The sequence below is a fragment of the Telopea speciosissima genome, chromosome 2 (assembly GCF_018873765.1).
Source record: "Telopea speciosissima isolate NSW1024214 ecotype Mountain lineage chromosome 2, Tspe_v1, whole genome shotgun sequence".
NCBI lineage: Eukaryota > Viridiplantae > Streptophyta > Magnoliopsida > Proteales > Proteaceae > Telopea > Telopea speciosissima.
The window spans coordinates 63,760,145-63,787,499 of NC_057917.1; the positions used below are offsets into that span (position 1 = coordinate 63,760,145).

At 37.6% G+C, this 27,355-nt stretch overlaps 3 protein-coding genes across 5 annotated transcripts in view; all 3 read left to right on the forward strand.

The window, feature by feature from the left end:
- LOC122651942 (peptidyl-prolyl cis-trans isomerase CYP95) overlaps window positions 1–17,977 on the forward strand; it is a 31,968-nt gene extending 13,991 nt beyond the window's left edge. The window contains exons 15-16 of the mRNA XM_043845524.1: window positions 3,943–3,953; window positions 17,965–17,977. The gene's annotated coding sequence lies outside the window, so the exon portion shown is untranslated. The remainder of the gene's footprint in view (window positions 1–3,942; window positions 3,954–17,964) is intronic.
- Window positions 72–5,225, forward strand: LOC122651949 (cytochrome c oxidase subunit 5b-2, mitochondrial-like). Its single transcript, XM_043845540.1, has 6 exons — window positions 72–330; window positions 431–522; window positions 634–684; window positions 4,301–4,367; window positions 4,605–4,684; window positions 4,870–5,225. The coding sequence occupies exons 1-6, from the start codon at window positions 147–149 to the stop codon at window positions 4,930–4,932; spliced, it is 537 nt and encodes a 178-aa protein (XP_043701475.1). The 5' UTR covers window positions 72–146; the 3' UTR covers window positions 4,933–5,225.
- A 2,153-nt stretch (window positions 17,978–20,130) lies between the features above and the next one.
- On the forward strand, window positions 20,131–26,082 carry LOC122651947 (acyl-protein thioesterase 2-like). 3 transcript variants are annotated; one of them, XM_043845536.1, is made up of 10 exons: window positions 20,131–20,426; window positions 20,530–20,625; window positions 20,916–21,036; window positions 22,167–22,203; window positions 22,320–22,389; window positions 22,540–22,644; window positions 23,024–23,174; window positions 23,382–23,464; window positions 25,464–25,557; window positions 25,948–26,082. In XM_043845536.1, exons 2-10 carry the CDS (start codon window positions 20,595–20,597, stop codon window positions 26,033–26,035), a joined length of 780 nt encoding a protein of 259 aa, XP_043701471.1. In that variant the 5' UTR covers window positions 20,131–20,426; window positions 20,530–20,594; the 3' UTR covers window positions 26,036–26,082. The 3 variants fall into 3 exon arrangements, with proteins under 3 accessions (XP_043701471.1, XP_043701472.1, XP_043701473.1); XM_043845538.1 differs by having other exon boundaries at window positions 20,136–20,426; window positions 20,922–21,036; XM_043845537.1 differs by having other exon boundaries at window positions 20,131–20,619.
- Window positions 26,083–27,355: the final 1,273 nt, after the last annotated feature.

Sequence of the window (27,355 nt, forward strand, 5' to 3'; positions counted from 1 at the left end):
TGTCAAAAAGGGTGAAGGTTTCCTCTGTCAAGCACTTCTCAGTTCTCAGAGTCTGACACAGAGAGAGAGAGAGAGAGAGAGAGAGAGAGAGAGAGAGTCTTCGGGAAGTTGGGGAGACCTGAGATCATCTGAAATCCATCATCACGATGTGGAGACGGGCTTCCTCTCACCTTCAAACCCTAGTGCCATGGCGATCTGGTCTGAATCTCAACCGCTCCGTTACCGCCGGGGAGAAAACCTTAAGAAATCGAGCTCTCACTTCTGGGCCGTCGCCATCTGCGTTCCAGAGAACTGCCCCTCTTTTCTCTAATCAGGCCACTTCTGATTCCGGTAACATCATCATCGAAACCCTTTGATGTTTCTTAGATCTGCTAATTCGTTATTCCCTTTTTGTGGTGGGATGTGTAAATTGTTGTGGGATCCATGGCAGATACCATTCTATCTAAGGAAAAGAAGAGAGTAGAAGATGTAATGCCTATTGCCACCGGGCATGAGCGGGAGGAGCTCCAGGCGGAGCTCGAGGTTGACACCTTTCTTCCCCCATTTTATTATGGATTTTATTTCATTGAGTTTTTTGGTTTTATAATTTTGTGATTGAGAAATTACAATAATTTTATGTTTTGTTTCTTTAAGGGTCGCAAAGTTCTCGATATTGATTATCCTGAAGGGCCTTATGGCACCAAGGTTAGTGCGACTTGTTATGCCCCACAAGTTCATATCTGGTTTTTGGATTGTGAGGGTTATTGTTGTTCTATGCAAAAATGGTGGAATTGGATTGTTTTTTTAATTGCCTTTATGAGCGAGCCCAAATTGAGAATGCAGTTAGTCTCCTAAATCTGTTTTTTCCCAACTCTCCAGCGCTGGTTGATTCTTGATACACTATGTTCGATGATTAGTGAAATGCTTTTGCTTTATTACTTCAAAATGTTGTGCTGTCGTATCTTTGATGGGTCTCCCAATATACCTTTTGTTTTTTACTTCATTGCCAATTTTATTCTAGTCGACTCCATATTTGGCAGTGAAATTTTGTCCCTTTCCTGTCCTCAAATCTTACAGATTCCAGCATCATATATTCCTCATGAATTTTCATCAAACTTATGGCGATATTGAACTCACTTTTTGTTTTTGAGGCAATGCAGTTCTGTTATGTATTGTACTTGTATTGATGCATTATCAAATCAAAGCAAGATCTTCCATCAAAAGTTCTCTGCTGTTCTTTTGATGCTCATAGGATGTAGGGACTGAACTTTTTTGATTAAATTTCTTGGAATAGTCTTCTCCCTTAGTGTTGTTGATGGTACCGTTGCATTAGTTTATGAATCAGATCGAGCTAATCATGCCATATTTGGTCAGTCGTGAATGTAGTTGAAGCAGATCCTTTGACTTTGAGAGATGTTCATAGTTGAAACTTGAAACTTGGTAAGCCACTTTGATGTTATTCAAGTTGGTGGCCTCCTAGATGGATTGATTTTGCTACTTGAGAATACTGTTGTCCCTCTAGGGATTTGCTCTTTTTTCTAAGAGGGCCAAAGATGTCCAGAAACACAAAAAGTGAAAGATATCTTCCAGAGAAAACAGTTTTTAGCTGAACTTACTAAGAAACAGCACCATGTTTTCTTTGTGAAATTATGGATGAAAAGATGCTCGTCCAGTTTGCCACGAGCACCGAGTCATTGTGTTTATTTGGTCAGTCTTTCTAGAAGATGGCTTTATTCTTCATATCTATTGTACAACTGATTTTATAATTACTGCCTGCTTTAGTGACTCTTTTGGTTTGTCAGTCTCTGAGTTTGATATTCCAATGTTTTTTTGTGGGCCTTTGTTAGTAATTTGAGATATTGTTGAATTGGAATCTAATGAAGTATTCATATATGCTTACAAATGCAAATTAGTTGGCTGATTCTTATTGCTGAATGTAGATAAATCTTGGATGTGTAAAAATCTGAGATGTCCTTACCCCTTTGATGCAGATAAATCAGCAAAAGTGGGCTTATTTTAGTGAAAATAAGCCTTGGGTTGGATTCTGTACATGTTGAGCCTTTGATCCAATGCGTTTTCTTTGTAATATGCTACTTTAATGGGCATAAAGTATGGGTTAAAGGTAGAAATACGGGATTTACTTCATTAGCTTAGTTAGTCCTTGTTTGGGTCATTTTCTTTCATTATTTCAACTTCCTAGTCAGTTTATGTTACTTATCAGTTTAGGCCTCTTTTTTTTTTTTTGAGTTTTGAATTTGTTTTTTGAGTCAGCTATTTAAGTTTTTAAGGAGTTACAGAGTTGTACATGAATTTTAATAATGTATTTGGCTTGTTGCCTTCGGTTCTATGGTGATTCTGAATGCTTCCTGCTGTGGTAATTCAGTAGGCTCTCTAGTGGTGATTCCAAGAACCTTGGTGGTAATTTCAAGGTTGGGGTATTGATGGTGATTCTAGCAACTGCTGATCAGGTGGTGAATCCTGATAATATCTTTTCAATCCTTTTTTTTTTCTCATCGAATTCTAGTTTCCTACTTCAACTTGGATTTCTTCAAATCTCTTGTTGTAAAATTGATCTCTGAATTCTGATTTCAGTTTGTTGTTCTGCTATTACTTCTGAATCTTGTGACTGTTTCAAAATCTGAACCTTCCAATTAAAATATGAAATTCTACTGCAACTAGAACTCATAAAATTTTCATATTTTTGGTTCTAGTTTGGGAATTATGTTTCTATGTGCTGTTATGCTGTTACTCTTCAATCAGTTACTAGAGCGTAGTTGATCTCTGTTAGAGCCTCAATTCTGTCCTTCGATTCTACAGTTATTTGTTGCCCTTCCCCAAGTAGGATTACTCCATATGCGTGAATCTGACCTTCATGTTTGGATCATACTTTGCAGAAATCTTCTCAAATAAATTCCGATCATTTGACTTGATAATTGGCCCAATCAAACCTTTTGTTATTCCGTTATTAGTTTTCTTTTCAGATCTGGTTTGTCCTTCTTTTCCCTGCCATCCTGTCGTAAACTGATTTCCTGCTGGATTTCAATGGTTCGAGTTTGGCATTGCATTATCCTTCCCACCATAAAAATGTTAAATAATTTCTTTAATTTTTGAAAGCATACGAGAGTTGAAATTTTGAGGCATTGGTAATCATGGCTTGTGAATGTGATTTATTGGTTGTGGAACTGAAAGCATGCTAAAGAAATTTTGGAAGTTTTGTGGTGTATTTGTAATCATCTTCCGAATATGCAGGTTTTTTTTTCCTTATTTTGTTGTTCTATTAATTTTTTGTATGCTTGTTTGTTCTTTTTTTTGTTTGTAAATTGTTTTTGCTTCTCTATTTTTAAATTATAGCTAAACTGACCTATCATTACAAGTTTAAACCATGACTGGTGTCTTGCTCATTCTAGATCTGGGGGAAAAAAATTACTAAAGCAGGTAATATTCATTCCCCTTTGTTCCTTTTCATGTTCCTTCAAGGAGTCCAATAGTTAATCCTTCTTTCCTATATAATAGTGTTGCCATAATGAAACTTGAATTAGTGTCTTCTCCTGGTCAACGAGATCACCTTTTGGTGATTTACAGCTCTTTGTCATGGAAAGATTATAGTCAAGAAGGATCACCAAATTAAGGCCTTGATGGGATAGAGATGTGCCCCATGCTCAACTTCTTGTTGTCGCTCCCAATTTGGTAAAGATCCGTCCCTTTTATATTCATTTTGTTGGTTTCCTGATTCTTGAGAGTAGCCCTTACTTCTGAAGAAGAAGATGAAGTATTCTCGATATTTGTTTCTTGGTGGGAGCAAAGTGACAAGTAAAGAAAATACAGATGTAGAAGGCAAGAGGATTGATATTTAGTGACAGATGCCTGGATGCCTTAGGCAACTTGGATTGGATGTGTACTGACTTTGATGCTATCGATATCATATTTTCTGAAATGCATGTATCTTGTTTTATGAAAAGATAGTGTCCTCTGCTGTGGGCTTGATAAACATCCCGAGAGTTGTTCAAATTGAGATATAATCTGTCCATGGTGAGTGAGCATAACAACTGGGTTTAAGCACGTATGTATGGTGAATGTTTGTGTTTGTACTGGATAATGAGAGGCGTGCCCTAGACTTACATGGTCAAAATGTTGGGTATATCGACATTTACCAATTAAGGTATATCTCTAAGGGAATCAAATCTGATGCTTGTCTAATTTCCTATTATGTTGTTAATGTGCTATGGCAGTGTAATCATTGACATTGATGAGCAAGCACTGGTGGTTCTGGTACTATAATATCTCATTTTACTTGGCTTCTTGTCATGTTATTTACTTGTAGGAATCACCTGCTGTTATCAAGTCATACTTTGACAAGAGAATTGTTGGATGTCCTGGGGGTGAAGGCGGTGAGTGTCTTTGGTTTATTATGTACTTGCTTCATTTTCATTTATAAGGCTCTGTCTGTTTTCATGTAAAAACCTTGTAAAAGGAAAATTTTCAAGTAAAATCCTAATTTTTACTGATTTTGTTTGTAATTTTTTCCCTTTTACTAGACATTTACCAGGGGACAAATTATTCAGTAGTTTTATTGTGAAGATTTGATATTTTCCCCCTGATAACCTAAAGTACTTTATATATTCCAGAGGATGAGCATGATGTTGTTTGGTTTTGGCTGGAGAAAGGCAAGCCACATGAATGCCCTGTGTGCGCTCAATATTTCGAGGTAAGGGTATAGCACATGAATAAGTAAAAAAGGAAAAAATCATAAAGAGAAAAAACTGCTTTGCAATTCCAGTGGAATGACGAGACAATTGATCCAAATTGGGCTTGTGGCCTATACAATCAATTTGCTTTTATGTATACTTGTATAGCCTGGAGGTCTTGATTTTTTCTTGCTATTGTTTGCAGCTGGAAGTGGTAGGCCCAGGAGGACCACCAGATGGACATGGAGATGATGATCATCATCATTGAGGCAGTGTGCAACTTTCCTGCTGCAATAAGATCTGGTGAGATGCTGAGATGGTTTGTGTCATACATTGTAGCTACAAACGGCTCTTTGGTTTGTTTAGGTTGATTTTCAGTTCTCTTGCACGTGTCCGACCATGTTTGGGTCGGTGATTTTTTGTTTCCTCGGCTTCATAACCCATTGAACCTTTGGATTTTTTAGCCTCGTAGATGCATCATCAAATAATTGATGGCTACATTGTGTTTCTTCATTGAAATCTCCTCTCTGCCAAATCAAGGGAACCCATACAAACTCTATTCTACTTTATTTTTGATGCTCCGTCTCTGTGAAAAACATGAGACTAGTAATCATTAAACATGGCTATGGTTGCAAAACGGAGCATCAGTTGCTTCTTTCTCAAGTAATCGGCTACATTGCTGATAAGAACACTGAAAGGTTTAAAAACCCAAGAGAGAACTGGGACTCCAAAATGGGTCTAGAGCTGCAACACAGTCCATCCTTTTTAACGGAGAGGGTGTCTCTGAGCTTTTTATTAGAGCAGCTGTGCAGGTATCATTATTGAAGCACACAATCAATGTAGGCAAGTTTGCTATGGGGTGCACTATTTGTTATGTTCTTGTTTTGTTTGATCACATTGAGCAATTAATCAGGTGGTTATAGATGAATTGATGGAAACCAAGGGTTTTAAGTATCAGATGCGGCTCTCTGTTTTGATGATAAAATGGAATGGTACTATGTTTAACATTTTCAGATATACATATCTTTCATTTATAGTGGAAAAAGAGTAGACCTGTCCATTAATATCAGTCACATGCCTACAGAAATAAACCGACCAGCCTATGATGATGTTAAATGGGGATGGGGCTCCTCTGTGGTGCAGCAGGGCGACCGATGCACACTGGATGGCCAGGAACACTTTGGCATGCAGCCCCATCCAGTGCAGGTGTTACCGACTGTCGGAGGTGCATTGGACTCCCTGCCGCACTACAGAGGATTCGGGTCCTCCATCCCTCAGTCACCAAAGGAGCAGTTCTTGTCTAACGTACCATAAAGGGAAAAAAGAAAAATGAAAAGTACTTCACAGCCCCCCCCCCCCTCTCCCCTCCCCTCCCCTCCCCTTTAGAAAAGCCTCTGTTGGTGGTTATAAGTCTGACCGTTGGATAGATAATAGATGGTATGGATAATCACTTGTCAAATGTCATTGTTTTAAGTTCAAATTGAATCACATTTACCCAAAGTATTGGTATTCCGACCATTATTGTAATTTCTCTTATAGTCTGTTAGTTTCAACCCTGTGTGTCTTTGAGATACTTGAACTCAAAAGTGTCTTTTGGGATGATACTTATACGTCATTAACAAGCAAGTTTGGTTCTTCTAATAAAATCGCACAAACATGGTTAGTCATTGTAATGACATTATAGAGCAACAGAAAATCAAGGATCATCATTGTTGCTTCATCTTTTAGCAACAATGAAAGTAATTTTGGGATTTGGGTTAATTGCTCAGATAGTCATTACAAAATGTTTAGAGCCTCTGAAACAGTTCTTAACTTTGTTACACAAAGGCAGTGAAATGATGGCCACGTCCCTTGTGAAATACAAAAAAATGCACCCTTGTTTATGTCCTTGCCATGCTCTCATTTGGCACCTGGGCTGGTGCAGGGGCCATGCGACCAGAGGATCTAGGGTTCTATTTTTCTTACAATATTTAAGCCTCATCCACATTTTTATCTTTTTGTCTTACTACCATTAAATGAGTTGCCTCCTCCGCTTGGGTCTCCATTTCGATATCCCCCACTGCATATTGTGAGGCTGGTTGCCACTGCAACCAGCAACCCCCCTTCCCTCGCAGTAACCCCTAGGCGGCCTATGGGCCTTCCTTGGGAAGAAGTGAAGAGCCCACAAAAAGGGAAAATTGCCTGCATCTATGAGATAAGCAAATTAACTACACAACAAATAAGTTTTATATTTTTTTAACGGAAATTTATCTTCTCCATTCTCTGCCCGGCCTAGTTCCTCCAGTGCCTATAATAAGAGGAGATAGACCCCACCCAGGCAGAGTGTTCGGATAGAGGTAGGGTGATCATTGCCCCCTTATTACAGGCACTGGGAACTGGAGGGTACAAAGATTCCTTTTTTTTTTTTTTTTGGTAAGACAAAGTTTCCTTTTTTTTACATATACTTTTCTTGTGAACCTACTTATTTTGTAAGTAATTCTTTTTTATTTCAATAAATCTAAGAAATTGTAAAAAAGAAGAAGAAAATATTAAAAAGTTAGATTAGGACATAGTTCTCAGAGACCAGGTCAAAGCAGTAACGTTAAATAACGGATTTGGGGTTTTGACTGTTGAAGCCCTTGCGCCAAATTTGATGCTCCGATCCTTTGTTCCAAGGTCAAATTTGCAACTGTACACAAGTCAAAGGATGGACGTTCACGTTCTTAAGACGTGTTTGGCTGTAAGGATTCGGATTGGGTCTTCCCGATAAGCATTCTTTCATGCTTATTTACCTGATTTCACACTAAAGTATACTCCAATACCCCAACCCCCCCCTCCCAGTGGAATCCGGTTGTAACCTAAAAGCCTTAGTAAAGTTGAAAACATTACTAATAATAAGTAATTAATTAGTCAAATACTTTAAAAACATTTTAGTTTCACTTTCACATGTTTTGCAATGGCAATTCAGATGGGGTTTCCCCTTGATAAACATTCTTTCTTGATGTACCCGGTTTCCCAATTATTTATATATTAGTTTCATTTTCACATGTTCTGTAATACAATTGATAGTTTCTTTTTAAAATATTTTATGTTACTTTTATCATTCTACATCCAATAAAATTGAGCTAAACATGCTTGTTCTAGTTGTTACACATGTTGGAAATATGTGTCCATCAAACCCTAATTTAAATTAGGGATTGAGTTCCCTATCCTGCTACATAGCATATACTAGCACCTCCATGTGTTTATCTCTCTCCTCTTACAATAGAGACATATATCTCATTTCATAGGAAGGAGGAGAGAGATATACACATGAGGCGCTAGCATACACTATGCAACCTAGCAATGTTCTTTTCGATCTTTTCCCCTCATTTAAATTAATCAATGTGTGATTGTATGTGCTTTTAAGGTTAAATTTTAAACCGTTTGCAATGAGGGATTGATTTAGGAAATCAATTTACATGGTTGTCCCGTGGTATATTTTGCAGGTGAATGAGATTCTAAGAATATAAATGTGAGAACTAATATATTGTATGTATTGAAATGGATTGTTATGAGAATCTTGCATGGTAGACTGTCTGATGTTTATCAAAGTGGATCGTTATGAGAATCTTGCATGGTAGACTGTCTGATGTTTATTTGCTTAAGACTTTCATTTTTGGTACTCTGGTTTCTAGACATGAGAGAGGTCATTAGTGTTGTAGGTGAGCATTGTGCATTTTGGTGTACCAAAAGTTAATGCCAATACTAGCTAATTACCGGTGGGGGTTGGATTCACGGTGCTCATCTGTGAATGAGAGAGATTCTCAATATGGAATCTATTTCTCGTACAAGAAAAATATCAAGTGGGAATCTGTTGACTGTGATTGGACAAAATTTCAAGCTCAGTGGCATATTGTAAAATGTTTAAATCAGATTTTTGAATTATCCCTCTCCTACCCGGGGTTTTGAACCTTGGACTCCATCGGTGAAGAAAGGAGATTCTATAGTTGTGTGGAGACAGGAAGCTTTTTAGAGGTGTTGCATTTGTAGCACCACATATATAATCTCAAGCTCCTTTTTGGTTTAATGGCAAATACCCAAATTTTGATTATGATGCTCTGGTAGGTCAATATCAACTAATGCATTTACATTGATATCAAAATGGATGAGTTTCTTTTCGAATCCGGATTAGCTACCCACATGGGAATGGGTGGGGACAGATCTGACCCCTTCATGGGGCATGGGTCCCACATCCTAGAGGTGGGTCCCACATCCCCATGGAGGGTTCAGATCTATCCCCACCCGTCCCCATGTGGGGAGCAAATCTGAACTCTTTCTTTTCATCCACGTTGAAAAGAGAACCTCTTAATCCAAGAGATCTAACATTTTGATTGGATTAAGAAAGGGTATTTCAGACTTTTGCAAATAGGGGGTGGTACTCAATGATGACATTCACTATTTTATTAGTAATCCTATCATAGCGTAAAATCACTTTGGATGGAGAGATTAACCGGCAAGCACTGGAATGCACTTTAGTACCATGGAACACATGATGCTCTGATCGATCAAAATCAACTAATACATTTACAAAGGTATCAAAATGGGTCGAGTTCTCTCTCACCCATGGTGAAGAGAAAACCCCTTAATCTACAAGATTTGGCCCTTCGATTAGATCAAGAAAATGTGTTTCAGATCTTAAAAAATAGGGGGTGGGAACTGATGAAGACATTTACTATTCCAAGAATTCAATCATAGTTTCAAATCATCTTGAATTAAGGGATTCTCTTCTCATCTTTGGTGGCAAAAAACTTTCTCCAATCAAAATTATCGATGTTGTATTAAAAAATTAGTTTAGTTGTGCATTTGGTGAACATCTATATATTCTTGTTTGGTCAAGGTATTGGAATTGATTAGCAGATTTATTATTAGGGAAACGGTTTGATATGATGTTAGAGTGCGTTTTTCCACCAATGAGAGGAGTAGGAAACCAAATTCACCAGTAGGAAATTCAATGAGGAAAGAGAATGGAAATCCATGGGTGGGATGTGAGAGAGCGTACATGGAAATCTAGACACTGGCATTGTGGTAATATTTTTTTCTTATTATAATATTTGAGAAAATATAAATCATTTCCCCTAAATAGGAACTTGGCTCTGGGTAATACTCCCCATGGGTTGATGACTTGCAAAATTCAAACCCAGACAATTTGATCGAGTCTCAAGTCAAACCCATAAAAAGTCAACAAAAGGTTATCTCTTGAATATGATAAGAGATGGATAATTTTATTTGTGCTAGCTGGGGTTATTCCTAAGAGGATGAAATCTTTATCCTACCTGCAAATGAAAGCAATTCAAAAAATATGATGATTGGTTTATTTTGGATTTCTTTTCATAAAACCTTGTGCTTTTGGCCACATGGCAAACTTAGTGGGGCCAAGGGTTGATTCATTTGATAGAGGATTCCACATCCATTATATTGGTAAAATTTTGATAATGAGTTCTAAATGATATAAAATTATAAAATTAAAATATATTTTTTGGTAATTTTATATCATTTTAACCTCTAATTTATATCAAATATATAAATGCAACAACAATATAGGATTTCTGTATCTACAAAAAAAAAGCTAGACTTTTTGTACTATAGAATGAAAAATTGTTAGCATTTTTTAAAGGAAAATTTCTTGTACTACATGATCAATGCTAATTTCTCTTTTTTTTTTTTTTTTTTTTTTTAAAAAAAAGTTCTATTTTAAAAACCCTTGTTACCACCAACTTGTTAAATTGGACTATCAAATTTCTAGAAGGGCTCTGCTCAACTCATAGAAAATGACCTCGCAGTTACTCTGTAGCCTATTTGAATAAGTCTCATAGCATCTTGAGCTCAAGAAACTCATAGAACAAGTGGGATAAAAAATAGTGGAAAAAAGATCTCAACGCAAGTGACGAGATTCCTTCGTATGTCCTCTCATATATTATAACTCATGGGTATGCACATTCACTTTTTCTTTTGAGATACCATGTGGATCTCTATACTAAATGAAACCATTACCTACGTCATGATTGGTGTGGCATAGGAGATTAGCGTGTGAAACCATACCTTAAATAAATATTTACTTGATATATGATCAGACCTTGACATTACAAAAGCTGTGAGGTGAGGTCAGCATTTTTGTTACTCTAGTTTTCCTCATTATCTTATTGCTTCTACTCTCAAACATAGCTAAACTTTGAAAAAAAAGGAAATGAGATATAATTATAGTGACGTGACCTAAATGAACTTTGAAAGAGTCAGTATAAGGCTAAAACCCATTCTTGGTTGCTTCTCTAGAACAATATATAGTGAGTGATTTCTGCAACCCACATTGTTTGCTGCGTTGAAGATAGAAAGGGTCAGTTGTAAGGTTTATAAATTTGAATATTCAAATGAAGAAGGTGACACCCTCCTTCCCCTTATGTCAAGAAAGCAAGGTGCTTACTCCACTATTGTTGACAAAAGGACAAAAGGAAATGGAGATTATCACAACAATAAGGACAAGTTTTCCTTCCAATCTTTCTACTCATGATGGAAGAAACTAAAAAGACTAAAATCATCATTGTTGGTGCAGTAATCTTCCTCATTATCGTGATCGGTGTCGCACGTTTCTTCCTTAAACTTTCAAAGGGTTTCTTCCTCATTGCTGGAGCTGATATTGCAGCAATTCTTGCAATCTTTATATGGGTATTTATCCAATACCGTAGAGATAATTCCAGGAGATTGGTACAGAGTAGTAATTCAATTTCATTAGGATACAGCTTCCTTAGGAGATTAGCTGGTGTTCCAACAAAGTTTAATTACAAAGAGCTTGAAGTGGCAACAAATAATTTCCAATCACTGATTGGTGAAGGTGCATCTGCTTCTGTTTACAAGGGGAAACTTGATGATGGCATGCTTGTTGCTGTAAAAAGGTTAACTACAGAGCAACATGGAGAGAAGGAATTCCGGGCTGAGGTTGCAGCCATTGCTAGTGTGCAACATATCAATCTTGTGAGATTTCTTGGGTACAGTTATGTAGTTGGAGGGCCACACTTCCTTGTCTATGAATTCATTCACAATGGGTCATTGGATGCTTGGATTTTCCCCCATGGGGTTAAGCACAATGGCCTGCGTGGATGCTTGCCATGGGAGTTGAGGTACAGAGTTGCAATTGATGTTGCTAAGGCATTGGCATACCTTCATCATGACTGCCGGTCTAAGGTCTTACACCTTGATGTCAAGCCTGAAAATATACTTCTGGATGAGAATTTCAGAGCAGTTGTTACTGATTTTGGATTGTCGAAATTGATGGGGAAAGATGAGAGCAGAGTTATGTTGTCAGTCCGAGGTACTAGGGGTTATTTGGCCCCTGAGTGGCTCTTGGAGTGTGGTATCTCTGAGAAATCTGATATCTATAGCTATGGTATGGTGGTCCTAGAGATCATAGGCGGCCGGAGAAATGTGCGATTGATGGAAGTTGAAGATGAAAGGTGCTGGTCATACTTTCCTAGGATTGTGTCTGAGAAGGAAAGACAAGGGTGTCTTATGGAGATTGTTGATCAGAGACTAGTGAAAAATGGAGACATTGATGAGAGGGAAGTTAAGCTCTTAGTTCATGTGGCTCAGTGGTGCATTCAAGAGGACCCCCAGCTTAGGCCTAGCATGGCCTCTGTAGTTGAGATGCTTGAAGGGCGTGTGGTTGTGGAAAAACCTCCCGAAACCGAAATGATCATTGTCGACCTATTGTCAATCAATCATGAGCCAACCCTTGGTCATATTAGAGTAATGAATGCTCCAACAACAACATCTAAGGTAGAGAGTGAGACCCCTTCCACATCAAACTCCTCAGTTAAGACATCTATTCAATCTGGTCGGTAGCGGTGAGAGTTTCTCAGGCTTGATCTACTTGACCTGTTCATTTGATTTAGTTGAGAAAGCAATTTCAATTTCTTATGTACACAGTAACATTTTTGTGCTAACAGAAATTATATCCCTACTCTAAAGGATCCTCAAATATAGATTGATTTCCTTTGGAAGCTTCAATTCTTTGTTTATTAACACAGTATCTACTTTTCATGTATAAGAAAAATTGCATACAAAAGACTAATTATATATTCTTGTTTCAAGTATGAACATATTGGTCATCCATATGTATGCATATCTGTACTTAAGTCTAGCAGAGTGAAACCAACTCAATTCCTGTTCTCTGACATAAAAATCCATAAGTTTCTCTAACAATGTGACAGAAACTTGATGAGAATCAGAATAGTATTGGTTCGAAAGGATGCTATAGACACAATCTTACCTATAATGAGAGAATAATTTTTGTTTCTGTTCCTTTGGATGACAGGGAGAGACAGACAATTTTGATATGATATCACTCAGCTAGATTCCTCTAGTTGATAAACCTTTTGAGCCAAATTATGTCCTGGCCATCAACATCGAAAAAACAAGAATATTTCTGTCAGTTCTGACAGCAATATTCACTATGGATCCCACTTTTTCAAAAATACTTCCAAACCCATCAGTTTCCTTCTCTGTTTTTTTCTGTAATCTTGTAAGAGTTACAGAGAACTTTCTGTTTGTGAGACTGGTGGCTCAAAGCTCACACAACCATCACTCTTACAAAGAAAAGCAGAAGAATGGTAAAGGTTTGGATTCCATAAGAATCAAATAGACAGATAGATTGAAAAGACATTTCAACTAGAGTGACAGTTTCAGCATAAATGTGCAAAGCAAGCTTTTCTTATCAAAAACAGAACTAAAACAAAATTTTCCACCACTAATTTTTTCTTCTAGCTACCCAAATAAAATGATTGTGGTTACTTTAATTTTCATCTAATAGGAACATTTTGGTCATGTGCCTTGTTAAGGCAAAGGCTTTGTGCCTTGGCTTTTTCAGGACTCAAGGACTGCATAGGATTCTTTTTTTCTAAAAAGAAAAAACTCACAGATATGGGTTGGTCAGGATCACCAAGTGGATTTCAAATATGATTTTCAGGATATAACCCATTGGAAGAAGTAGTTCAAAAATCACAATAGTTCAGAACACTTTTGAGATATGTGATGAAGGGTAGAAGATTAAATAAAGTGGGTTCAGCAATCTCTAGAACCATTTTGGAAAGCTGCAAGACAAGCAGAGTATGGAGCATGGAGACTAGCTTGTTTCTAAATGCAAGCACTGACATGGTGATCACATTCACTTTTGGCACATGGAAATACTCTTTATTTTGTAATTCAGCATGAAATGATTCCATTTCTCACATGCTTCACAGTTCACAGGCACCCCTAAATGCATAAAAACCAATTTGGAAAGAATCACATTTAGGTCAAGTTGGCAACAGCTACATGGAGAGCACCAAACTCAGCAAAAAGCTAACTGAAACTGAGGGGCACCATCTTAATAAAAAATAGATTGCAGTAATGGTTTGGATTTAGCCATTTTTAACCTGACATGGAATGACCCACCACAGGGGTCACCCAAACACAGGGTAGGTTGCTGTGTTTCTAGTTTTCTATATCTATAAATATTGTAACTTAACTCAAACTACTACATCTTGGGAGCCCTAGTTATGGTAAAGGAGGGTTAGGCTTATTTCAAAATTTATGATGTTTTCCCCAAAATAATGATGGTAGATCATTGGTACTCTTGGCATCCATGGAGACTCCAACCCATCAAATGGCTGGATTCTTTCAATCACTCAGTCATGCTGAAATGTACTTATTGGTAATTTAAAACAAAAAATGCAAAGTGGGAAAAAAATTACAAATTGAAATCTATAAATTATAATTGATTTTTATAAAAAAAAAACAGCCAAAGTGAAAAACTTCAATAGAAGGTTCTCCTCCTTGTTCACCCCACCCCCCCCCCCCCCCCAAAAAAAAAAAAACAAAAAAAAATAAAGAGTAATTACTCTCCTCAGTAGAATCTCCATTCTCAATATATTGGGTCAAATTTCCACTTTAACCTTTGAAGCCATATTGATCAATAAAAGGCTGATTTGAAAGAAACAAAGACCAAGTGAAGTATAACATCTAAAGAAGATTACAATATTGGAAAACCTCAAGAATTTTCTTTTATCTTTAGCTATCAAATCCAATGGATTAATATTAACTAATCAATCTGTATTGTCAATGACTGCTTTATCTCCTTTTTCCCTTATTTATGTATTTACATTTGAAGAATTTCTAATGATCTACAATGACATTCAATCTGTCTTCCATCTAGTAGGACCACAGCTAAAGTTTGTCGCCGGTCGCGGACCGGCACCCAATGCATGGAGAGAAGCAAGAATCTGATCTTTGGCTACTTCAACCAAGATATTATTAAGAAAATTGCAAATGCTACATACTATATTTAATAAGAATTCTGCTGTAATCTCTAAATTTGAACCATTCTTAGGCAATTATTTTAGTCACCCTTCAAGCTTTTAATCACTTGTTATAAGGTATTAGTGGCAACAGCATATGTTGTCTTACTAATAAATAAAACAGAAAGCAGAAATAAATTGTTTTTTATCCCATTTCATAATTATTCTTACTGAAAGTTCTCTAATCATCTCTCAAATACTTAGGAAATTTTCTACTCTAGCTATTATTCTGTCTTTGTTGTGGGTGGGGGTAGGGGAACAGTTGACAATCTAAAAGCATGCCTTAAATTTTGCACCTTTCTCAGAATCTTAGTTATATAGAATGATTTGAGTATTACACATTTATATATTCCATGGGGGTCTTAACTTTGTTTTTTTTTTGTTTATATTCTTTTAGGGATAGGGTTTCTCACGTCGCCAATGTGGAGGAATCTCCCGTGCCACACCAATGACAATGTAGAATATAGTATCATCTACATGGGACTCACATGGTCAAGAGAAGAGAGAAAAATAATAAAAAAATCCATTGTGAGAGAGCAAACGATACATTGCTTGTGTGGGCAAAATTTTCCATTCTTTTATCAGAAAAAAAGGAAAAAATAGCTTGTGAGTTACATCCTATTCCTATTAGATTGTTACCTGGGACCTAAGATGCCGAACTCAAAAATCTAAGCACATTAAACTATGGATCGAGTTTCCTTTCATCCACGGTGAATGGGATCCCATTCACTGAGGGGTGGGAGAGGACATGAATGGTTATCGGGAGAGTATTTTGGAACAAACCAAAACCCTAGGAGGGTTTGTGAATCCTAGGATAGTGGGTGAACAGTCCTTAATGGGTTAAACTATCTTATAGTAAATTTCTTGATATGGTGACCCTCAGCTTTCAAATCACAATATCTATTATTTCATTGTTTTTTAGAGAAAAAGAATACACGCTGTCAGTGTGTACTTCCCTCTCGTTATCTTTGTTTTTCTCCTCTATCCTCTCTCTTAATTAAGTATGTGATCTTAATCTTTCTTCTCATTAAATATATTATTATTATTTTTTTGGTGGAACATTAAATATATTGTTTCACTACATGCTATTGGTTTGACAAAATAAGTAGGTAGTGCATAGGTCTCCCCCTCCCCCTCCCCCTCCCCCTCCCCACCCTTTTTTTTTATAATTTGGAGAGGATCGAAATTGTTTTTTTTATGAGGCATAAGATTCACTTAAAAGTCATAGAAAAAGGTGAAATAGCAAAAGCTATCCTACTTTTCTCTCCAAACAAACCCTGGCCTTGGGCCTGTTAATAAAATTACAGAAACGACCTTACTACATAATAAACTTTTCCAGCATATGCCATGAACCGAATATTGTCATGCCATCACCCATCAATTTTATTGTAAAATGCCAAGTGGCAGTGTTCTTTGCACTACAATTGTCACAACAGAGAATCTTATCGAAGAAATGTGCATTCGTGTGTCACACACACAAATGTCATTGTGATGAGATAAATTCTTCACATTAATAAAACGTGTGCTCCACATTTGCATATTCCCTCTGGAATTAATGTTGATGTTTCATAGGGTTGGTAACTGTTGCATTCCTTGATTACATCTGGAAGTATTCCACCCGTAGAGGATGGTTCACCGACCATCCTAGGATTCACAAATTCCAATAAAGTTTTAGTATGTGTCCAAAATATCTTCCCAATGCCTTTTCTCGTCCATCCCATGTCCACGGTGAATGGAATCTCATTCACTGTGGGTGGAAGGACACTCGATCCTAATAAATATGTGGGTATGGGTGGAAGGACACTCGATCCTAATAACTATGTGGATAAAATTTGTTTAAGGTGACTCTAGAGGGAATACTAGCACGATCCTAATAACTATGTGGATAAAATTTGTTTAAGGTGACTCTAGAGGGAATACTAGCACTCTCTCTTTTTCATATCCTGCTACCTATGTATGAAATCATTTGGATGTCACTCCTCATTAGTGTGTTTGCTTGCGTCACTTGCTTAGAGAATCATCTCCTTAGACCTTTTCCAAGGAAGTGTTCAAAACTATTTCCTTATTTCTAAGGGAAATTTTTAGGTTGGAAATTTTGTGTTTGGGAAAAGATTCTCTGAGGCGATCGTGGAGAATACTAGTGTGTACCCTCTCTCTCTCTTCCTCGCTTGAAATGACCTCTTTACCCCCTATGGATGAAATTACTTCGCCGTTTCTCATTTGTGTACTCCCTATGCAATTTGCTCAGAGAACCTTCTGCCTTTGTGTTTCCTTACCCATGCATGTCAATTCTTTTCATTTTGCTAGTTTTTAGCTTCATGGATTAAAGAATGAGAGGGTTCCCCACAACTTTAGTGTGGGGAGAAATCTGCACGTCACACCAATGGTAGTGCAGTGAATAGTATTATCCACATGGGACCATTGGTTAGAATAGGAGAGAGGGTTTCAGTGTGGGCCTCACATCTCATTATGTGAGAAGGCGCATGCTGGAATCTGCACTTTGGCTTCATGCACATCTTTTTCCCTTAGAGAAGGAAGAGGGTTCCCCACGACACCAGTGTGAGGAGGAATCTGCACGCCACACCAATGGCAATGAGGGAATAGTACCATCCACATGGGATCCACATGGGTCAGAATAGGAGAGAGAGGGTATCCAACTTGGTCCAAATCTGACCTGGGTCCATACCGATCCCGGGGAAGGTCTAGTTCATGCCTGCTTGTTGCGAACAACTTGGTCTAGACCTGACCTTAATCCATTCAAGGTAATGATCTTTATATATATTTTGTTACTGCAACCATTATGCATGCTCATAGTTAGCATTCATGTTATATGTTATATCAATCACCTATGAAGACTGGCTGGGTGGACTGGGGTGCCTAACACCTTTCCTGGACCGTGCTTTAACACATTATCAATCAACGGTTTGATCAATCCCCATTAGAGTCAAACATAGAATTATTTTGATGAGTCATAGACCATAATCTAGGTGGCAACGCCTGACCTTTATCGTATCTTCTTTCTCTTTGAGGATTTGAGGGGAGGCGAAGTTCTCCCTCTTATAACATGGTTAGTAAGAGATTGGGCCCCCGATGTGGCAATGTTTGGGTTTCATAATCACATGGAAAAGAATAAGAGAGAGGTGTCAGTGTGGGCCCCCTATCTTCTTATGTGAGAGAATGCATGTCTTTTGGGGTCAAAAGATAATTAATAAAAACTAATAAATACATAAAATTTTGTTGCTCTCAATATGACTACTGGAGAGCTTAAAACATCTAGCTGAAGAAGCATAAGTATGAATCAAATAAACATGATGCCGACTAACTTTTTTAAATATCACAGACCCAAAAATATTAAAAAGTTGCTTGAGATCAGATAAAAGAGCAAAAAAAGGCCAAGAACAACACCTATATTGTTTCGAAGATAACCAAGTAACTGAATATGAAAAATCACAATTCACAATATCATCAGTGTGGGAAATGTGAATCACCAACGATTACAGAAACCCAAAGATTTCAAAATGGCTCTTATAAAAACCACATTCAGCTCTATCATAAGATTTAGACATGTTAATTTAAGAGCTACATATCCATGTTTCCCCTTTTTATGATTTAAGAAGTGAAAAAACTCATGAGCCATAATAAGGTTACCAGAGATTTGTCTCCCTTGAACAAACGCCCCTGAAATGGGAAATGAAACGATTCAAAAGGGATTCCATCCTATTCATCAATAATTTAGAAATAATTTTATAAGTAACATGATAGAAACTAAAATTGGCTTGAAACGATCAATTGACTAAGAATTTTACATGGTGTGCTTATTTTTCCCTCAACAAATAACAAGAGAGAGGGTTTCTGATGTTGCTAGTAGTAGGGAATATTTATGTCATATTAGAGCAGCAACAAAATCGGGTTGGGCTCGGCTTTTTAAAACTCCTGCCCAACTCTGAGTTCCCTTAGTTGGGCCCAGACCCAGCCCTTCCCTGACTAGGGGCCTAAAAAATCCAACTGTAACCTGCCCTCAAGGTCAGTCCGGCTGACCCTGATGGACCTTGATCACGGGGAGGGGGAAAGGAGATGCATGAATTGGACTAGGCCGAAGAGAATTATCAATAAAATATATTATTTTACTTATTATCTTCATGTATAATTATATTATATAACAAAATGTGTGTCACGTTTAAAGTTTATAACTTATAGTATAACTTAAAACACGATCAGGTTCAGTCCGAGGCCTCAACCCTAGTCCGACCCGATCCGGACTCAGGATCAGAAATTTCTAACATTGACCTACCCTCGGTGCTAGAGTATCTCAACCTAGGCCTTATTCGGGCTCAGCAGGCCAAAGCAGGTTTGATCCTAGAGAGCCAAACTTGCACCTCTATGTCACACCAAGGAGACGTGTAAAAAAGAATTGATTTATTATTTGAAGAGGGAAATCAAAATGGTCATAGAGGTGGGAGAATGTTAGGAGGATTGTATCATAGAGGAGAGAGAGAGAGAGCATCTTCAGGGTGTGGGAATCTTTTTCCTTACACCTTTGTAAGGAAGTGCTCACTGTATTTACTTGCAATATGCAGAATTATGCAGAATTATGCAGAATTTTGGTGGCATCCGGAATAATTTTGAGATGGAGATGTGGTGGTTCAGTGGTTGTAAGGGCATATAGTCTTTTCAAGAAGTCTTGTAAGAAATGACTTGTTTTGGACTTTCTCACTCTCTTGTCCAATATGTAGTAATATAAAAGACAAACAAAAGATGTAAAGGAAGGAACACAAGAAAAGCAAAAGGGAAGGAAGAGAGAAAAAGATCATATGCTTTTCTATCTTGTCCACAGGTAAAAACTAGGTTGGTATAAAAATGTCCAGGAGTGAAACACCTATTTTTTCTTTTTAATCTTTTACAGACATTTTTTCTTTTTCTTTTTTTTAATCTATAAATTCTTTCCAAGGCTCTTGTTTATTTGCAGTTTTATCAGATCTTCCTATCTGTTCAAATTTATTTGCTTTCTTCTTCTTCTCAATTCAGGGAGGGGAAATATATTTGTTTATTAACCAATTGGAATTTTTAATCTGTGGTTAACGGGTGCCCATCAATCATTCAAATGATTAAGAAATAAGTGAAGGGAAATGGGTTTTATTCTTTTCATGTTTGGAAATATTCTTGAGTTGTTTTTGTTGGGTGCTTTAATTTACCCACTGCCAACCAGCTTCGATTCTCTCTCTCTCTCGCCGTAATACAAATCGAGAGACCCTCTCAGGTGGGGGGGCCTCTGTCATGCATGATGTGCTTTGATCTGTTGTGGATGCTCTGCTCAGAAAAGATTTCTTGCTTTTCATCCCTTTCTTTATCTTTCCTTTTGTGGGTGCCTTTCTCTTTCTGAGCTTATAGGCGGTTGCAGGAACGGTGTGTAGCTGGTGTAAGCAAGAGTAGCTGATGCAGATTCATGGATTTTATTCCCTTTTTCACCCACCAGTAGGGTATAAATAGAGATTGCCAATTTGGGTTTTTCTTCACTGCAGGAGTTCCTTCTCAATCATTGCGGAATAGGGGGGGATTTGTTAGTGCGGTTCTTCGGGCTGTGAAAATGAGCTTCTCTACTAGCTCTGTTGGTTCAGGTTAGTCTTTTTTTACTTCTATAGTGTCTTTTTTATTTGGATTTTGGTACTACTAAGTGTGGTTTTTGTTTGTAATGGAACCCTTTTATGGTTTATTTTTCGCCCCCCCTCCCCCCCTCTCTGTTTTTCTTAATCTGAATGTTGTTTGTAACATTGTATAGTGGATTCGTTTGAGAGATAAATGAATAGTGGCTCTGTTGAGTGTTGGCCTCTATGCTTATTTATATTTGGTTCTTCTTCTTCTTCCTTGGTCCTTTGGGTTCACTGTGATTAACCTAATTGAGGCGAAGTTTCAGGTAGTAGGACTGTTAGAAGGACATTCGAATTTGGAAGGACCCATGTGGTCAGGCCCAAAGGCAAACACCAGGCCACCATAGTCTGGCTGCATGGTCTCGGTGATAATGGTTCAAGGTATTATTCTTGTTTCTCAGTGGCATTTCTCTCTTTAAGTGTTCTTTTCAAAATATCAATCATTATGAGTTGCAATGCACACCAGGTCTTTGGTTAAAATAAATGGATCTTCATATTTCAGTGTATCTAGTAGTTCGTTCAGTCACACTTGTATCTTTTGTACTTTACGGTAGTGGGATTGTTCATGGGTTGCTAGAGACGTGCATGCATGACTGATAAATAGTATGTGAGATAGGGACTGGAGAGTGTCCATATAATTATCATTATTATTGTGCTGATTGTGTGCTCTGTCAGCAACGTTGTTGAGACTTGAGATTCTATTCTTTTTCCATTTGTCCTGAGCATATACCTTGTTTGCAAATGGTAGACTCTTTATATTGCAGAAACAGGAGAAAAGGGGTTTGGGGGAATGTCAATGCCTTGTCCTGTTCTCCTTGGCAAGTCGTTCAATGTTAAAAATTTAACCATTTTGAATCATGCATCCTATTGATCAAGATTCTTATCCTGATTGATTCTATATTGAGAGCAGCAGTACAATGAACTAAATAAAACCTGATTGTTTGTCCTTTCTCTCATTCTCTCTTTTGATCTGAACTTAGCTGGGAAAGCTTCAATTCAGGAAAAGTGAATATGCCCAAAGGCTTGAATAGGGGACCACTAGTCCACTACCTGGGGTTGCCCAAATAACTTAGCAAAGAGATAGGTTGGTTATTTTTCTAATATTTAACTTAATACAAGTACCTAGAGAACTCTTTTCCTCTTCGAAAGTATAACATAATTAACACCAATTCTTGAGTCTTTTCCCCCTTATTTTGGATGAATAAATTCTTGAGTCCAATTAAATTGGGTTCATCTGATTTGTGTGCTTCAGCAGTGGGTATTTATTTTGGCATATTTTCTATTTAATGTGGAGGCCCGTGCTCTGTCATCTGAAAAAGTAGATAGGATAGTAAAAATGTAGCTGGTGGCTCTTGAAATTTTGCAGCAATGGTGTTCAAACTTCTTAAAGACTGACAGCATTGATGTCAGTCATCGATCTCACATTTTGTATTTCCTGCTGCACATTTACTGATTATATCCAATGAGATTAACAGATTTTCTCCTTTTTTGCTTGGGGTATTTTTATGCAGCTGGTCCCAGCTCCTGGAAACACTTCCTCTTCCAAATGTAAGGATAATAAGTATGCTATAATTTGTTTAAATTTGTATCTTCATTTATACATAGCTATAGCATGGCTTCCTATGTCAATAAATTTATCATATGCTTTAATTATCATGATACAGATTAAATGGATATGCCCAACTGCTCCTACACGACCCGTAGCAGTTTTTGGTGGATTTCCTTGCACTGCATGTAAGATTAATTGCTTTAGATAAGCTGCTTTCTTTTACAGGTCATTCATTGTGATTTCATGATTGAGCTACTTTCATAGTTGAGATCAAATCGCTTCCTGCCATTGAAGCACTAAAACAAGTTCTAACAGCTCTTGTTGATTTGTATTAGGGTTTGATGTAGGAGATCTTTCAGAAGATGCTCCTGATGATGTGGAGGGTTTAGATGCTTCAGCAGCACACGTTGCAAACTTGTTGTCAACAGAGCCTGCTGATAGTAGGTTTTTTCTTTCTGTGAATGAGAAAATGATATATCTGACTGCACTTGTAAGAGGATGTGATCCTGTGAATACATATTAATACTCCAAATTGTGAAGTTTCAGTCTGGACTAAAAATTTATTTGTACTTAATTTTTATGCTCCCCCTCCTCTGGGTATCCTTGCTCGTGTAGAGAGTTGAGATCTTTGATCCTTTGATAATTGGCAGAATTTCTGCCAGGAAGGCAATTGTGAACCAATTGCTTCTTGGATGAGGTTCTAACCTAATTCTTTGTCTGTTGCTAATTTAGTGAGGGCAATCTTTTTTCGAAACATATATGTTATCCCTGTAACTTCACAATTCATGATTGTGATGCTTTCTTTTTTGTTGTTTACAGTCAAACTTGGTATTGGAGGCTTCAGCATGGGTGCTGCCACTGCACTCTACTCTGCCACTTGCTATATTCAAGGGAAGTATGGGAATGGAAACCCTTACCCTGTCAACTTAAGTGCAGTTGTTGGTTTAAGTGGTTGGCTTCCATGTTCAAGGTTTGTATTCCTTAATTTTATTCCTTTCAATGACGCCTTCACTTTCAGCAAAAGAAGGGGGGGGGGGGTTGGGTCAGAGTAAAGAAACAAATACACGTGCCAATGGCCACAAATTCACATTTTAAATCACTGCTATGTGCTCTTTTCCCATAAATAGAATTTACTCTGTCCATGTATGTTCACAAGAAAGAAGCTATTGTTTACCAGGAGCTTGAGTAACAAGATAGAAGGTTCGCATGAGGCTGCAAGGCGTGCTTCATCCTTGCCCCTTTTGCTATGTCATGGCAGAGGTATGTTTATTTCTGTCATATAAATAGTTTTCACTTGAGAATGTATTCTTTGTTAAGGAATAATTCAAGAAAACTTTTAATTTATCTCCTTTCCAACACAAGTTTGAGTCGCCAAATAATTAGTGTGGCCTTGGTTTTTTTCTCCCCTCGACCGCATTGGGTCGCCTAGCAGCCTTGACAACTATGCTCTCTCTTGAAGATCTGTAAACTCTTAAAGGCTAAACTTAAATTTAGATAATCATATTGCTCCTTTTCTCATTATCTAAATGTTCCTAAAATTAGTTTAAACTGATCTGGCGACTTGTTTCTTATGTCCTAGTCTTCATTATTAGGTCTTCTATTTCCTGTTTTCCTTTTTCAGCTCAGATGATTCAAGAAAAGATGGTTCAGCAACCCTTGGGAATCAACAGGGCCATATTCAAGCTTACTTTATTCTTATAATTGAGTGGAGAAGTGAACATGGAGAGATTAAATATTTTAAATACTAAAATGTCATGGTCCTTACCACCTAAAAGCACTTGGGATTTGGGATTGTTGAAGACTTGTAGCCCAGCCAATTGGGGGTGACACATATTCAACTGACTTCCCAGTGACCATGGCCTTGTGTGGGCTGTAACCCAGCTGTCTTTGAGCCTTGATCCAGTATTTGAAGAACTTGCCAGAATTGCAGGTAGTTAAAACCAAATTAGGCAGATTATGCTTGACCATACCGAATCAAGAAACTGAATCCAGTCCTACACTAGCATGTTATAAAGCTGGATTACTGAGCAATATGAACCAGCTTGCAATCAATGTGTTCAGTATAATCATCAAGGCCTTAAAATTTACTCAAGACAATTCATTTTTCCTAGTGCCACTTCTTCGTTGAAAGCACATGTTACAAATTTTTGTTCATGAGCTCGATTATTGTCCTTTTTAGCCTTACCCTTTCTCCCTCAAGCCATCAACATGCACTGCAGTGGTCCTCACTGGTGTTGTCAGTGGTTTTCTTGCAAATGACTGTTCTTTATTTTATTACATATTGGAGCTACTCCTAGTCTTCTTTGGACACCTCATCCTGGCCATCGCCATGTTATTTATGTGTAATCTCTTGATTTTAAACAATCTGCTTTGTCAAAGTGTACACAACTTTATTGCATACTGTATCAACTCCCCCCCCCCCCCTCCCCCCTCTGTCTTCTATTTTGTCATTGAAGCAAATTAGTAGTTAGCTGTTAGCAGGTAAAAACAGCTTGGAGCCTAGGTTCATGGTATGAACTGCTGAAGACATATCAACTTACCAAGCTGAGATTCCCTTTAGTGAGTGTATGACATCCACAAAGCATGCAGGAAGTATTTGTGCACTTTAGCACCTACCTATACCAGATAGAATTTAGCTTCAGTTAGTAGCTGTTAGCAGATAAAGACAATTTGGAGCCTAGGTTTGTGGTATGAACTGCTGAAGACATGTCAACTTACCGAGCTGAGACTGCCTTTAGTGAGTGTATGACATCCACAAAGCATGCAGTTAGTATTTGTGCACTTTAGTGTAGACCTATGCCAGATAGCATATTTAGCTTCCTCAACTTGATATAGTCTATTACCTCTGCTTACTTCAGTCTTCAGGAACTCTCTTAGTTGAGGATACAATTCAACTTTTTAAACCTTGTTATGCATGAATTATTTTGTTTTTAGTCTAGATTTATTCCCCTTAGTTGTGGAAGGGGCCATTGATTAGAGCAATGGTAAAAGGTTTGGGCTGCCAGGGCAAAGGCGGGACCAGTATTGGGTGATGGCCCTAGTTAATTGTAGTAAAAGAAAACTCCATATTGAATTCACTGCTTATAGGGACTTTATCATTTTAGAGAATAGTGTGGTTTTTGCACCACCTTTTATGATATCGAATTGTTCTGCATTCTTTGAGATTTGAAAGCATTGTTTTGGTACTGTAATTTGGTATAGAGAAAATATATACCATTTCACTGTGGACTGTATGTTCATAAATAATTTCCTCTTGCAGTTGATGATGTGGTCCTCTACAAATATGGGGAGAAATCTGCACAGGCCTTGAATACAACTGGGTTTCGTAATCTTATGTTCAGAACCTATAACGGGTATCAAATTGTCTTTTTTCAAGAATTACATTTTTTTATCGGGACTGTTTAAATGACACCTCTATAGGTGTATATAGAATTTGAGAATTTCTTTAAATTGCCCTTTGTCTTATTCCTAAAAGTTCTTTAGGTTAAGGGTATGAAAGGGTTTTCAAAAATAATTTGAAAATAACTTATCATTATGTCATTATCAAAAGTTGTCATTGGCATGCATATTTTTTGAGTACATATGTGAAATGACAGTATTTACATTGGAAAAAGAGTATGTCATACTATTAAGGTTACAAATTGTTTGACACCTTAAGGGGTGTCAAATAAGAAAATCCCTTTTTTATAATATGATAGAAACTAAAGAGCAGTCTCCTCAGAGTATTCAATTTTACCGTGCAGGCTTGGCCACTACACTGTCCCAGAAGAGATGGATGAGGTCTGCAATTGGCTGAATGCAAGGTTGGGGCTTGATGGGTCTCGCTCGTAATTGCAGAACCATTTCTCATTTTCAAGTAATAGCTAGTGAGGAAGAAATAGGAGAGGGGGGTGGGAAGGAAGAAAAACACTGTTAAGGAGTATAAGTGGGTACTTAAAGAATAGATATGGGTGTGGGTATATGGTATAGTGGCATAATTGGTCCTCTCTTGAAAGGAACTTTTGAATTTGCTTCTCTTTTTTGTTTTTGCAATTTTTTTTTTTGGGGTGGGGTTGGGGGGTGGGGGTTGTGGGCTTGGGGGAGGGCTTGTTGCACCTAGATGAGATTGGTAATGCTGAATCTTAAATTTTATTCATATGGAATTTGGAATTCATTGACAGTGCAAGTATCTTCTTTGTAATGTATGTAATTTCAGAGGAAGCTGTGTGCCTCCTTACATGCAATTGTTTGATCTGATTGTTATATAGATTTTTCAGATCAGTGCAATGGGAACTTTAAGTAGATATCACAGGAAACTCCAGTTGACTGAAAACTTGTGGCCTTTGGCCCATTTCATTTTTCCCTACATCAGTAACTCAGCAGTCAAAGATTGAGACTTGAGCTCCCGATTCCAGGGACTGCATACACCTTCAGGTGCAAGGAAAAATAATTAAAGGGTATTTGGAAAATGAATTAAGGGTTTTTTGGTTATTTTAATAATAAAAAAAACGTAGATTTTACCAAAAATCCTCTTATAATGCTCTTCCATTCACTTTAAATGTGACATGTAGAGGTACCCTTGGAAGGCACGTTTTAGATGATTCAAGCTCAAGGACTCTTGTAGCATCTTCATGGAAAATGGTTACTTGTGGTACACTGTGATTGCTTCTAACATTTTCCAACAGTTAGTCAGTAATGCACTTGTTTGAAGGGGCTAGTTAGCTTAGTTAGTAAAGTCTGGAATTTCTCATGGCTGAGACCTGGGATTGAGTACTTTAACATGTATTATGGTTGAAGATGTCTGAATTAGTATACAGAATCACAGAGAGCTCCTCAGACGTAACACACGGCTCAAGATATGGCCATGAAGTTAACTTTGGAGACTTGTAGTCCCTAGCCAATCACCATGATCTTGATAAGCTTCAACTGGACCCTGCAAACGCCTCAAAATGAGTTTGAGAATACCTTTTCTCAAGCCATTATTTCCCATCTCAATGGCCAAGCTATTTCTGATTCGTGGGATACAAAATATTATGGGAAAAAGGAGCATGTCCAGGTGTGTCACTCCTGCACCCAGACATAGGCTCCCCCATAACATGACCACCCTGCCCTTGCTGATGTTTCCGTACATGCTCTCATTGGTCCTCACACTGGCATAAACTATCCCAATAT

Excerpts from the sequence above, each read along its gene's own strand:
- LOC122651949 (XM_043845540.1), top strand. The coding sequence starts at position 147 with ATGTGGAGACGGGCTTCCTCTCACCTTCAAACCCTAGTGCCATGGCGA. Across the intron at positions 523-633 it reads AGCTCCAGGCGGAGCTCGAG|GGTCGCAAAGTTCTCGATAT; the intron begins GTTGACACCTTT and ends TGTTTCTTTAAG. Across the intron at positions 4,368-4,604 it reads ATGTCCTGGGGGTGAAGGCG|AGGATGAGCATGATGTTGTT; the intron begins GTGAGTGTCTTT and ends TATATATTCCAG.
- LOC122651947 (XM_043845536.1), top strand. The coding sequence starts at position 20,595 with ATGAGCTTCTCTACTAGCTCTGTTGGTTCAG. Across the intron at positions 22,645-23,023 it reads GTCAACAGAGCCTGCTGATA|TCAAACTTGGTATTGGAGGC; the intron begins GTAGGTTTTTTC and ends TGTTGTTTACAG. Across the intron at positions 25,558-25,947 it reads ATGTTCAGAACCTATAACGG|GCTTGGCCACTACACTGTCC; the intron begins GTATCAAATTGT and ends TTTACCGTGCAG.